General features: G+C 35.1%; 1 protein-coding gene across 1 annotated transcript in view; it reads left to right on the top strand.

Annotated features, from left to right (window-relative positions):
• The window catches only part of LOC118187033 (excitatory amino acid transporter-like), a 119274-nt gene that overhangs the window by 58666 nt on the left and 47589 nt on the right, over nucleotides 1-13019 (top strand). Inside the window, exons 5-6 of the mRNA XM_085824133.1 lie at nucleotides 680-785; nucleotides 7980-8106. Of these exons, the coding sequence (XP_085680259.1) occupies nucleotides 680-785; nucleotides 7980-8106 (233 nt within the window). The remainder of the gene's footprint in view (nucleotides 1-679; nucleotides 786-7979; nucleotides 8107-13019) is intronic.

The raw sequence follows: 13019 nt of genomic DNA, 5'->3' as shown, positions 1-13019 counted from the left end.
AAATTTAAGTACGGTTTATCAGTACAGATTATTGACAGAGATGGCCCAGGTGGAAGAGCGAAATATTTTACATAGGATATTAAATGAATATGTATTTAAACTAACACGGGAGCATTTTATATCTTCTGTATAGTTAAAAAGTGAAAAAATATGTAATGTAATTCAATGAAAATATTTTATGTTTTCAATTAGATATATCATAAATTAAATACATTTTTATTTAAATCAATCAAATTAAGTTACAAAATAATATTCTTAAGAACTGCATCTGTTGCTTTTAAAAAGCTTAGTTCGTATCTTACGTTTTTCCGAATGGCAATAGACTCGAATGAATAGTGGAAACAACGCAAAATCACGTTTCGAGACTAATGGCCCTTTTAAACTTTTGATATATACGTATTATCCTGTTGGTAAAATTTTGGCCACATCACACAGGCTGCATCACAATTCATTTTGGCGGTTTCCGGTTCTCAGTGGCAGTAAAAAACGTAATAGCACTTATTTTCGACTACAGGCATAATTATCTAATCCCAGTTAAATGAAGCATAAAATAAACTAATTCTTAATAATATAACGAAACAGATTTTGTACGATTTGCATGTAATAAACTTGTTGAATATCATTTAATAAATATCGGTATAATACCTTATCACTTTATTTATTTATTTTTTCACTTTAGGAATACACACATGTAGAAATCGTCAACACTTCCAACAACGGAGCTCTGAATGGATCGGTCATTTATAAAAAAAGCCTCCAACAGAAGAAGGGAGTCAACTTCATGGGTAAGATAAAATTATGCGTTTGTGAATTCTTTATTGTAACAAAGCACCTTACAGAAAATGGTAAAAACTTATCTACAACGACGAAAACGCCACAGAAAAATAACATCCCCGAATATCCGAAGAAAATAAAACCAAATAATTCTATAATCAGTATATGACATATGGCATTAGAAATGTCGTCGTCAGGTGTACATAAAACAGCATTGGATGTGTTACAAATCCTATCGATAATACATACAGTGAAACCCTTTCATGGTGACTGCCTGATGTGATATGCCTAACAGACAGTCCTGTCTGGACGACTTTATTAGAGGTCAAAATCATTGGAAAACTGGAAGAAGGTAGAAATGAGATTAATGTGATCGAAACGTTCAGGTGAAGTGAGGTAGGTTTGTTGCCGTGATGTTATATATCTAACAGACAGTCCCGTAGACAGGTGACAGGTGACGGAGGACGGGGACGCCTGATGTTTAACAGAGGTAAACAGGCATATGTCCCGCGCTCTCCCCTATCTAGTGGCAGCAACTCCCAGGAGCCTCATGAGGCCACCTCGGGAATTTATTGAAGAATTTTACGTAATTGTACATGGCCATACAGAGGCGTCTTAGGAATACATTAGTTTTGATCGATAGGCGGATGATTTGTTACATCTTGGTTTGTTAGACACTGTTAAACACTAATTACAGCATATACATACACATACATGTACATACACTTGCACATATAAAGATACATACAAAACACTTGTAAAACACATATAAAAGCACATATATAACACATATAAAACACATATAAAACATGTAAGCTTATTATATAAAAATAGAAATTAGATACTAGTTTGCACACACTTATACAAGTAAAACACATACTTATAATGAAACATATTAAAGCTAATATATAGTATTGGACAAGTTTATTCGAGGTCAAATCATTGGAAAACTGGAAGAAGGTATAAATAAGATTAAAGTGATCGAAACGTTCGGGATCGCACACAGCGTCACGTCAAAAGCTTAGATGGCATTTCAAAAGAGCCACTCAAACTTGTGACATTAATTGTCAAAAGCCGCCTAAGAAACCACCCAAGCTTCGGAAAGTCACCCAAGCCTTTGACATGATCGTATAAAACCAAATGTCCGAAAGTTAGTAGCGGTCTTCCACCTGTAACCATGCCGACGGAAGGCAGTTATCTTGTCCAACGTGCAGTCGACAGCGCACAGGAAGTGAAATCGCAAGATACGCGCTTCTATAACTGGATGCCTGGATGCACGAATACGATGTTTTACAGGATTGTACGATGTTGACAGCAAATTATTTCACTTGGCCATTAGTACAGTATAGACCATGGATACCAATCCATTGCAGAATGTGTGTTTTAGAGTGCTATGAACACAAGGACTAGGGAACTCGTAATGACGTTGCGCGCTCATTACTGATTACAGCCAATTAATTTTCCGCAGCGATTCCGAAACTCTAAACACATGGAGAGAGTAAGAAACACGAAACCTCCTTCCAACATCGCGGAATGTCAACAGTTTGGGAGGTAACGGAATTCTTGTTTGAGAAAGCATATAAGTGGCTTTCTATCATCCAGTGGCGCTCAGTCACAGGTAAAAGAGTGACCACACAGCAGAAACATTTGCCACTAAGTGAATGTAAGAAGCGGTACTGAGTCCGGAGGGGGGGGGGGATATTTAACTTTTATATGTTTCATTCTGTTTGGGGTATTTTATGTGTTAATATTAGGAATCATAGATAAACTCATTGTAACACTGCTAAATTTACAAATATGGAAAAAAAAAACAAAAAAACATCAGAACTTATCGTCGTTATCTGTGAAATTATTAACTATCTGAGTTATTTTTTGTTATTTAAAATGTTATTTACATATATGCAGATATTCCTACATACATGAAAGACATTAAACGATTTATTCATTATTTTAACAGATTTTTGTTAAATTAACTATTCAAAAATAGTAAAATCTTCAGATGATAAATGATTTAATTTTTCTTTTTTGAAGGAAGTTTGTTTATCAATGTAGACTGCAATGGATTTCTTACTTTAATCTTAGTCGCTATAAATTGCAGAAAATATTTTTCATGTACTATGGATCACATTTCATTGTTTAGGTTTGAAATATTTTAAGCAACTGACTATATGCGTCGTATCACATATCCTGAAAATTCCGTAGGAAAGTTTTACAGAATGACGTCCAAATTACGGTATACTTCAGTAAAAGGTGGTTACTGGTATCAAAATAGTTATTTTGTTCATTTACTTTCATCACTGCAATGATCTAATAACGTGTGAAAAATGTTTGAATAGCAAAAACATTATTTTCACTGGATAATGATTGTTGAAATGTAAGAGGACACCTATATGGGGGAGAAGATTAACAAATAATGGTAAGAGGAATAATAAAAATATATATATATAAATCGTATTTGTATTACTGAAAGCGGAATAGGAATAAAGAATAATAGGAATAAAGAAGAAAGGTATTAAAAATTTTTTAACTGTCGTGTTGTTGGGGTATTAATCTTACTGTTCAAAAAGAAAAAAATTCTAGATTTGTTTATGAGTATACACTAAAAATTTATAACAAGTACTTCATCTCTAGTATGAAACTTAGAGCTGACCATGCTCCTGGAGATAATCTTAGAGCCAGGATTCTATGAAAATTAGAGCTGACCATGCTTCTGGGGATAACCTTAGAGCCAGGATTCTGTTTTCACACGTGCTTTGTATTCTGGGATCTTAAGATTCTGAGTTCCTCTTTATGTATATGGAACCAAGGTATTTCAAAGCTGAATTCTGATTCCATGTAGACACATAGGCGACTTATCGTCTCCTCTTAGGCCTTCTAAAGAAAGCAAGTACGAACTCAGAAGAAGGCTTAAAATAAACCTTTTATTAGAGTATTAAAGTTAACTTACGACACAGCTCGTGTATTACAACATAAATCACTTCAAGATAATATAAAACTTTAACTGCAAATTTAAGTAATAAAAGCATGTAGAGCCATCAGGGCTTTTGAAGTAGGAAACACGAAAAATGAGCAATGCCCGCACTGGGACTCGAACCTGGACCTCTCGAATACGCGCCGAATGTGCTACCTGTTAGACCACGAGGGCATGCAGAAAGGAGGGAGAGAATTTTAAAGGGCGACTGGGGATTAGGGGAGCCAATCGCCAAATCGCTGTGGTGAAGAATCATCATCTACCACCTTTTAGTTCGGGCGCCACTGTAGAGTCATTAGGATTTTTTTAAAGCAGGAGATGTGAAAATGAGCAATGCCCTTGCTGGGACTCGAACCTGGACCTCTCGAATAAGCGCCGAGTGTGCTACTGTTACACCACGAAGGTACGCAGATAGGAAGGAGAAAGCATAAGTAAGTACGAACTCAGAAGAAGGTTTAAAATAAATCTTTTATTATAATATCAAACTTAACATGACACAGCTCGTGTATTACAACATACGTCGCCCCTCATTGCAAGATTTAAGATAATATAAAACTTTAACAGGAAATTTAAGTAATTAAAGCGGTAATTCATAACTGATATTCCATTTTTGCTGTTTCCGAAAAAATCTAAGGTCTCTATAAAATTTCTGAAAGACATATAGGGAAATAAATGAAAGGCCCTGTGTTAGTTTCTTAAATACGAGTTTAATTCTAACATTTTAAATGTTTTTTTGCTTGCTTTGCATATAACAAAATCGTTGATGACGTCCTCAAATTTTGTTTTATTATTTCAGTTGCTCTTCCCTCTCTGTTTTAGGTTTCAGGTTCTTCTTAACCGATTTATATCTAGAAAAACTCCTCTCACAAACAGTAACACAAGCAGCAATCGTGAGAAAAATTCTAAACAGAATTACAATATTTGGAATTTCGTTTCGGAGATTGTCTTTAGAATAAATTGTAAAAGTTCAAATCGACTACCCTTCCAACTCTCGATTTCGTCTTCCTAAGCAGTAACAGAAATAAAACTTTGAAATATTTCTCTCTCAGTGAGAAACGTTTCTTTAATTATGTCGTTAAGATCGTTAGTTACTGCTAGTCTTTTTCATTGAAACGTCTCGATGGAATGAGGAAGGCATAGCAAGAAAGTGAAGCTACTGATGCCGCTTTGTTATTTCTTTAAATATTTTTTCAGTGCAGAAACAATTATCTCCTCTGATGAGTTTCGTATCACAATTAGGCATCTCTGAGTTCTTCACCTCACCAATGACTGACTAGATAAAATGGCTAAATATTTATAGTTTGACCCGGTGTTAAATCCAAGCAAAGGGCTGGCTGCCTTACGTGATTTACCTTAGGTATAACGTACTTATATGTAACGTTGTGCTTACACCTGCATGATGCGAAACGAGCCAGTACCCCTTTCGTAATTTCATGACTGTGTAGGTAAGACTACAACAAAAGAATCTTATCCATTTTCCAATTTTAAGCCCTTCGCGGAAGATGGTAGTCTTCCACGAAGACATCTCGCTCTTTACACAGATGTACGCTTTAGAACCTATACGCTTACTATTATTTAAATAACCAGTTATTTTATAATTTTGAGCAATTCTCAAAGTAACAAATTCGAGGCTTCCACTGCTCTTTCATTGAATGATGGAATTGTGATAACGAACGTATGTTAATTTTCATTTCAGTTTGTTTTAGTTTTAAAACGTAGGCATCTTTGCCTATTAAAACTAGTGTGTTTATTTGAAAATGCCATAGCAGAAGCGATGTTTTTTCTGCGTGATTGGAAATTTTTTTAAACAATTAACACATTTAAGCTTAGGGTCGTCAGCCTTGTTCCAAAAAAAAAAAAAAAAAAATCTACATTTTAAATCGTTTTCATTACACTTTCTTGCAGCAGTAATATTTCATTTTTTCTGCACACTTCGTGAGATTCAGGATTAAAACTATGCCCGTACTTTCTGTCAGCCGTTTCGCATTTGGCTTTTCTATTCTTAACCTCTCGTTTGACCTTTCTATTTCTTATTTGACATATTTCTATTTTTAAACCATTTATTATAACATGATTAGGTCTAAAACGTAAATAAATAAAATAAATAAAAATGTCTATTCTACCTTACCGTTCTTTGTAACGCGAATGTAAATCACTGTGTTCAAGCCTTAAGTCCCAATGGCATATGTTTTCGCTACGAAGGACTAGACGTCGAAAGAGACAATTCTCAGAACCCTCACATTTCCACGAAACCTACGTAGCTAGGTTACCATTTTCACTTACTAAACAGACTTGAACGCCAAACAGTAATCGATTATCGCTCAGATGGGATTGCTTGATGCTTCAGAAGCAGAACTTTCGTCTCATTGGTTGACCTCTACACGGGACACAGCTGCAGACGAAACATTTTCGGCGAGGTTTTAAAAAATCCCTCGTAGCCGGTACAACGTTTCCGTAGCTGGGGCGGGGGACTTCGCTATCAGCGGAGCTGTTTTTTCTAGGAATCCTCCCGTTTAAACCAGTGCTACCAGAATCGCGTTTCTCAGAAAAGGCCCGTCTAGCAGATATCGCCGATAGGTGTTTGCGTGCGGGCGTTTACCAGTCAAAACCCTTAAGTTTGCGTAAGGCGTCAAAACCCTTAGTTTGCGCGTTTGCAACCCTTAAGTTTGCGAGCGGGCGTTTACCAGTCAAAATACAAAATAAAGGATGAGGCGAATTGGAATGATGCCAAATTCTTAGAAAAGTTTACTGTTTTCAATATTAATCCCACAGCCACAACAAGGACTGTGGTCGCCGCCATAGGTTCCAGTTTGAGGACAGCGCTAAAAAGGAAAACGTTTGTATGTGTCTGAATAATAAAGATTTAAAAAAAAATGTTAAAAGGGAAGCCATATTACATTAATAGAAATCTTTTGTGTAAAAACTGTATTACTAAAAAATAATATAATGAATCATTAGTGGTGTATGTACCATAGTTTGAGGAACCCTGCTTTATCCAGTAAAATGTTCATAGCCTATTTCATGACTGTGTAGGTTAGACTACAACAAAAGAATCTTATCAACCGCATTTACTTCGCTGTTATTAAAAGCGATCATATTGCCTCTGGTGGGCTGCCAAGATATAAATGTTTCTAAATAAAAATCTAACCTTTTTTTTTTTTATTAAGAGAGTACATATACTATCTAGAAGCCGCTCAAACGGTATAGTGATTAGGGGGAGCCTACTGCGGTACCGGATTCAAATCCCGGAGAAGTCATGGATGTTGGTAAATTTCTGAGTCTTTGCGGTATGGAAGCAATCTAAATACATGGCGAGCCGAAAGTCCTCTCGAGAGGTTGGTGATAGGGAAAGAGGACTGGGAGACCCTGGAAGCGTCCACCCCCTTCCGGGTGCTCTACATCAAAATTAAAGTCGGAACTGTGCGAAGTCGTACTGTCACCTATGAAGTGCTCAAGGCTCTTGCCATCGACAAGCGCAATCCTGTCACGATGAAATTCATGGGCTTGTCCTGATGTTACTCTCAGAGAAGTGAGGTAAGTCACAACATAAAACAACACTATGTAGAAAAAAATATTTAAAACTTGTAGAATCCTTTTAGAAATTTTTGTGTCAGGAAACTGAAGAACTCCGCCATGCTATCGCCTAGCATTCGAACTCCACACTTCCTGAATATGCGTGTTGAGTGTGCTTCCAGTTACGCCACGAAAGGACAAGAAAAATACCTTATATACTCCCCATTTTAAAGGGCAATGAGGATCATGGAACATAGTCGCCAAATCCTGGTGGTGACGAATTATCGTACACCATTTAGTTTGGGGGCACTTTTAGAATTTTTTCATGTTAGGAAATTGAAGAAACCGTCAAAGCCCTCACCCGGATTCGAACCCCAGATCTCCCGAATGCGCGTCGAGTATACTTCCAGTTACATCACGAAGGCATGCGGAAAGGAGAGAGAGAATACCTTATAAGCTTAAGTACTGAAAATGCTTTAATATGCTGCGGATATATTAAAGGTAAGTCATTTTCGGTCGTCGGTTTCGGAACAAATTACAAGGGAATTTGAAACTATGCAGTATGTTGGCGCTTCTGGCCCCCACTTAACTCGCCTCTTAATTCAAAATTCAACTGAAGATGCATACTTAAACGCTATGACAAAGGTTATGAGAACTTGGTAGGTATAAAAGGTTTGTTCTTTCGAATTTAATCAATCTTTTCTTCTTTCTCTCGTCCTAGGTTTGCTGACGTTTAGCATCTTGTTTGGCTGTGCCCTCGCCGCGCTGGGTGATAAAGGTGACGCCCTACATAAAGTTATTGAAGAACTGAATGCTGTTGTGATGAAAATCATGAAGTACTTCCTCAAGTAAGATAACTATCTCTTATGAATTCCAGCCAGATCCTAGTAAAGTAGCAGAAGAAACAACGTAAGCATTTTGTACTAGATACAACGTCGAACAAATCGGAACGCATGTGAAATTTCTATGCGCATTGCCTACAAAATTTTTTACTGAAATCTATCAAAACAAATTCTAAAAAACTTATATTCTTAACGCGTCCATCAGTTTTACTAATTTTTAAGAATGTTTGAAATTTTTCTTGATACTGCGGTTTTCATTGAAATATTATGGAGATCATGATAACTATATATAGTCAGTACCTCTTAATTTCATTTCAATGCGGGCAATATGCAATATATACTAGTACTTTTTTGGTTAGCCGGGTGCAAACTTTTGTTTTTAGCGACGTTTTAAGACTACTTGCACAAGAGACCAGAACAAAATGGCTTTTACCCGAAACAAAACGAAAAACGTTCATCAATCTACTTTAAAAAAAAGTATTAATTTTTATAAGTATACGTAGGTTGTTTTTTTTTCAACCTTCGATTGCACAGTATGATGGCCAGGTATGCGGCAGGTGGTTGGTGTGCGTAGTAGGCGACTGCGCATCTCCCCCTCCACACGCTCTGTCACTGGCGTATTCAACACGCCATTTTCTGTTGAGTTGCAGTCACGTAAACATGGCTGTTGCTATTGATCCTCCCGCCAAGCGTGAATTGCAAGCTGTTATTCGTTTCTTGCAGGCAGAAGGGAACAGTGCAGCGGATATTCATCGAAGAATGAGTCGAGTGTATGGAAACAGCTTTATGAGTGATGGCGTTGTTCGTGAATGGTGTCGAAAGTTTAAAGATGACCGAACTGATGTGCATGATGAAGGGTGTCAAGGACGCAAGTCTGTCGCTACAGACGACATTGTTCAACGAGTTGACCAAGCGGTTAAGCAAAATCGAAGGTTCACCATAAGTGAATTATCGATGAAATTTCCGGAAGTTTCAAGATCTTCCCTATACTTTATCGTTACTGAACAGTTGCGCTACAGAAAATTTGCGCTCGCTGGGTCCCACAGATGTTGACTGACGACCACAAAACTCGCCGAATGGTTGCAGCGTTTGAGTTTCTTGACCGTTACAATGCTGACGAAGAAGAGTTTTTGAAATTCATTGTGACAAGTGATGAGACATGGATTCAATATGACACGCCCGAAACGAAACGACAATCACAACTATAGATGCACACAAATTCTCCAAAGAGACCCACAAAATTCAAACGAACCTTTAACAACCGTAAGGTTATGGCAACTGTTTTTGGGGGACCAAAAAGGTGTGTTGCTTGTGGAGTTTATGCAGCCTGGAACAACAATTAATGCAGATTCATATTGTGAAACTTTGCGACGCTTACGGAGAGCTATTCAAAACAAACGAAGAGGCATGCTGACTTCTGGAATAGTTCTGATCCACGACAATGCCCGCCCTCACAGCGCTCGTGTAACTCAACGGCTCCTTCAGCAATTTCAGTCGGACATTTTCGAACATCCACCATATAGTCTCGACCTAGCGCCGAGTGACTTTCATCTGTGACCTGAACTGAAGCAGTGGCTTGGCAGGAAGCGCTTCCAAAATGACGTGGAGCTGAAAGAAACCGTCACAACTCACTTCTAATCATTGGTGGGGACATTTTATGAAGAGTGTATTGCAAGGCTTGTTGACAGATATGACAAATGGCTGAATCGTCAAGGTGATTATGTAGAGAAATAGCCTGTATTGTACATTACTTTTGGTAATAAAATCTTTTTTGTATATTCACCCGTCTTTTCTTTATAGCCTATCGGAGGTTGAAAAAAAAATAGCCCTCGTACAAAGAAAACATTTTTATATTTATTCTATTATTCGATTCTTCCAAAATATGCAAATACTCTTCTTACTGAGGCAGATAGAAACATTGCAATGCCATCTAACTTCATCAGAAAAGTGAAGTTTCATTTCATGATTTTTCAATTGCAAGTTGAAATTGTTGCCAATAATCTCTCTTTTTTGAAAAAACGAGACGGCTATCTTTTCGCTTTGAGTTTCAAATTTTCAGCATTTTTTAATACCAAATTTGAGTAATAGTAAAAATAGATGTCGCTTGTTTTAAATGAATACTGGGAAAGATTTTCGTCGGGTTTGTATGCAAATTGGTGCAGGTCTAAATTATTTGGCGACTTGAGTTCATCTGATCGAAAAGTGCCCAATATATCGTATTCATAAAATTGTTTTACAGGATTTGTAGTAAAAATTGAACTTTCATATTACTTTTAAGTAATTTTTTGTTTTTTTCTGTTCTGAACTTTTAGATATGTATGTGCAAATAAAAATACTTTAATTTTTATCATCATTAATCTAATTTTTATTAGGATATTTTAGAATTCGTAATCTAATTTTTAATTCGGAAATTCACTCTTTAAGTTCCAACTGATTTTATTTGTGTTTAACTAAAATTAAGTGAGAAATCACTGCTTGTCAGTTTCTCTGGAAAGCAATTAATTAAAACATTCCTAAGTGGATTCCTATTTTTTCCTTGATTCTCATTATTTCCAGGGTATTTGCTGTGTAAAATATCTGAAAACAAAATCTCTTGATAATAATTAACAGACACCAAATCTTCACCCCAGTTCCTTATAGGCTGACGTCATGAATTGGAAAAAATATAATTCGGTAATAATATTTTTAAATTTAAAAAAAAATGTTAAAAACAAAAATTTTAAGAAAGTGGGAAAAAAAAGTTAAAAATTGTGAGTAAATTTAAAACCTTTAATTTACTTGCTAATTTTCAAACTCAGGTATTCTTTTTAACATTATTGGTAAATTTCGTTTTTAATATTATGCGACTTTACTTAAATATAATTTAATTTTAATCTCGTTTAATCCATGAATCTGTTTTTAGCAGTAAGATTACTGAAAGTGTGTTGTCACGTCCATATGTAATTTTATGATTTCAGTTTCATAGACATTGTTTTTGATTCAGTTTCTGAGATTTCCGCGAGTAACGGTGTTTCATTACGGACAGAACATACTGAAGTTTAAAAAGCACATAATATACTTGCTAGATTTATATATCAAGTTAAATGAAACGAAATTACAGCTGCAAAGAAGTGAGCTGAAATTTATAAAAAAAATTCTTACTTTGCATTCATATTTACATTATTCTCTTAAAAAAGAAATTTTGGATAAAGAAAATTTTGTCTGTCTTCGGATCTTTCCTAAACGACGAAAACACTTGTAACCGAAACAAAGCTTTCGATGATGATTTTAATGATTGGTTTCAGGTTATCCATACCATTAAGGTTTCTAACTGAGTCTTAGATTCATTTTCAAGAACTGAAAATTCAGTTTTAACCTAACTATCAATGTTAATGTTAAAAAAAAACTAAAATTTAAATTCTTGAAAAATGGTTATCAAAATTTCTTTTTGCAAAAGCGCATAAAAAACTAAAAGACATCAGTTTATTACATACTTCCACAGTATATATATATATATGGGGGACTTTAAATCCATAGCTTAATATTTTTCCTCGCGCGCTGTCTAATTTTTAGCTCTTAATTGCAGGAGTGAAATTGATAGAACTCCCGCCACTTTGTTTTATGAGAGGAGATGTAAGATGATATGGATGCTCTATTAATAGATGTAAGACGTTATAGTTGTCATGTTAATAGATGTAAGATGTTATAGATATCGAAACTAAAGAACCCACAAAATTGGTGTCAGAATCGGGATCAAATTACAAACAACAAATAGAGGAATATGAAGCAATATTGGATGAAAGAAGAAATACTTCTGTTAATAGTGAAATCGATGCATCAACTGCTCGAATTTTCAACGACTCTTCTTTTGCTGCTGTTGATGAAGATCATGAGCTAAAACGAAATATTAGTAAGTCATCAGTTCAATCTCCATTTTCACAGTTTTCAAATGCGTATATAAATTTTAATGATATTGAAAGTTTGATTTTTAAATTTGATGGTAATCCGTATAATTCGGTTGACAAATTGATTGAAAACATTGAGGATGTATCTAATTTCTTAAAACTAAATGAATTACAGAAACTGATATTCGCCAAAAGATCTTTAACTGGCAAAGCAAAATTATTCATTGAAAGTGAAACGAAAATTAATTCGTGGAATGCTGTTAAGGCTTTATTAGTAAATGAATACGGTGTTCAGTAGAACTCTGCTCAATTACACGAATTATTATCAAAACGTAAAATGCAGGATAAAGAATCTCTATATGAATATTTTTTGGTAATTAAAAATCTATATTCTAAAGGTAATATTGAAAACGCTGCTTTAATGGAATATGTTATTAATGGTATAAATGATTCTATATTTAATAAAGCTATTCTTTATGGTTGTAAAACTTTGGCAGAATTTCAGGAAAAGCTTAGGCTATATGAAAAAATTAAATTAGATAATGATAAAAACAAATCCGTTAAGCCTAATTCTAAAACCAGAAGCGACCATTTTAAAAGTAGAATAAAAACAAATATTCTTTGCTATAACTGTGGAAATCTTGGTCACGCGGAGAATTTCTGCAAAAATAAGAGCAAGGGAAAAAAATGCTTTCCTTGTAATTTATTTGGACACGTAGCCGCAGAATGTACAAACAATAAGACGGATGTAAAATATCTTGCCATAGTGAATCATATATTTGTAAAGAAGCAGTTAAATGATATGCATAAAACTGTATCAATAGATAATATAGAAGTAAAAGCTCTGATTGATACAGGAAGTGATATAAATATAGTATCGGAAAATATTTATAAAATAATTGGTTCACCTAATATTAATTCTTCCAGTTTGATTCTAGTAGGCTTTGGTAACAATAAAGTAAAACCTACTGGTTATTTTAAAGGTTCCATACGAATCGATGATTGTGAAATTAAATCAAATATTTATGCTGTACC

Source organism: Stegodyphus dumicola, chromosome 1 (assembly GCF_044657685.1).
Source record: "Stegodyphus dumicola isolate Sdum_Otavi_A_Nest chromosome 1, ASM4465768v1".
NCBI classification, from domain to species: domain Eukaryota; kingdom Metazoa; phylum Arthropoda; class Arachnida; order Araneae; family Eresidae; genus Stegodyphus; species Stegodyphus dumicola.
This window is presented reverse-complemented; position numbering and strand designations above follow the sequence as displayed.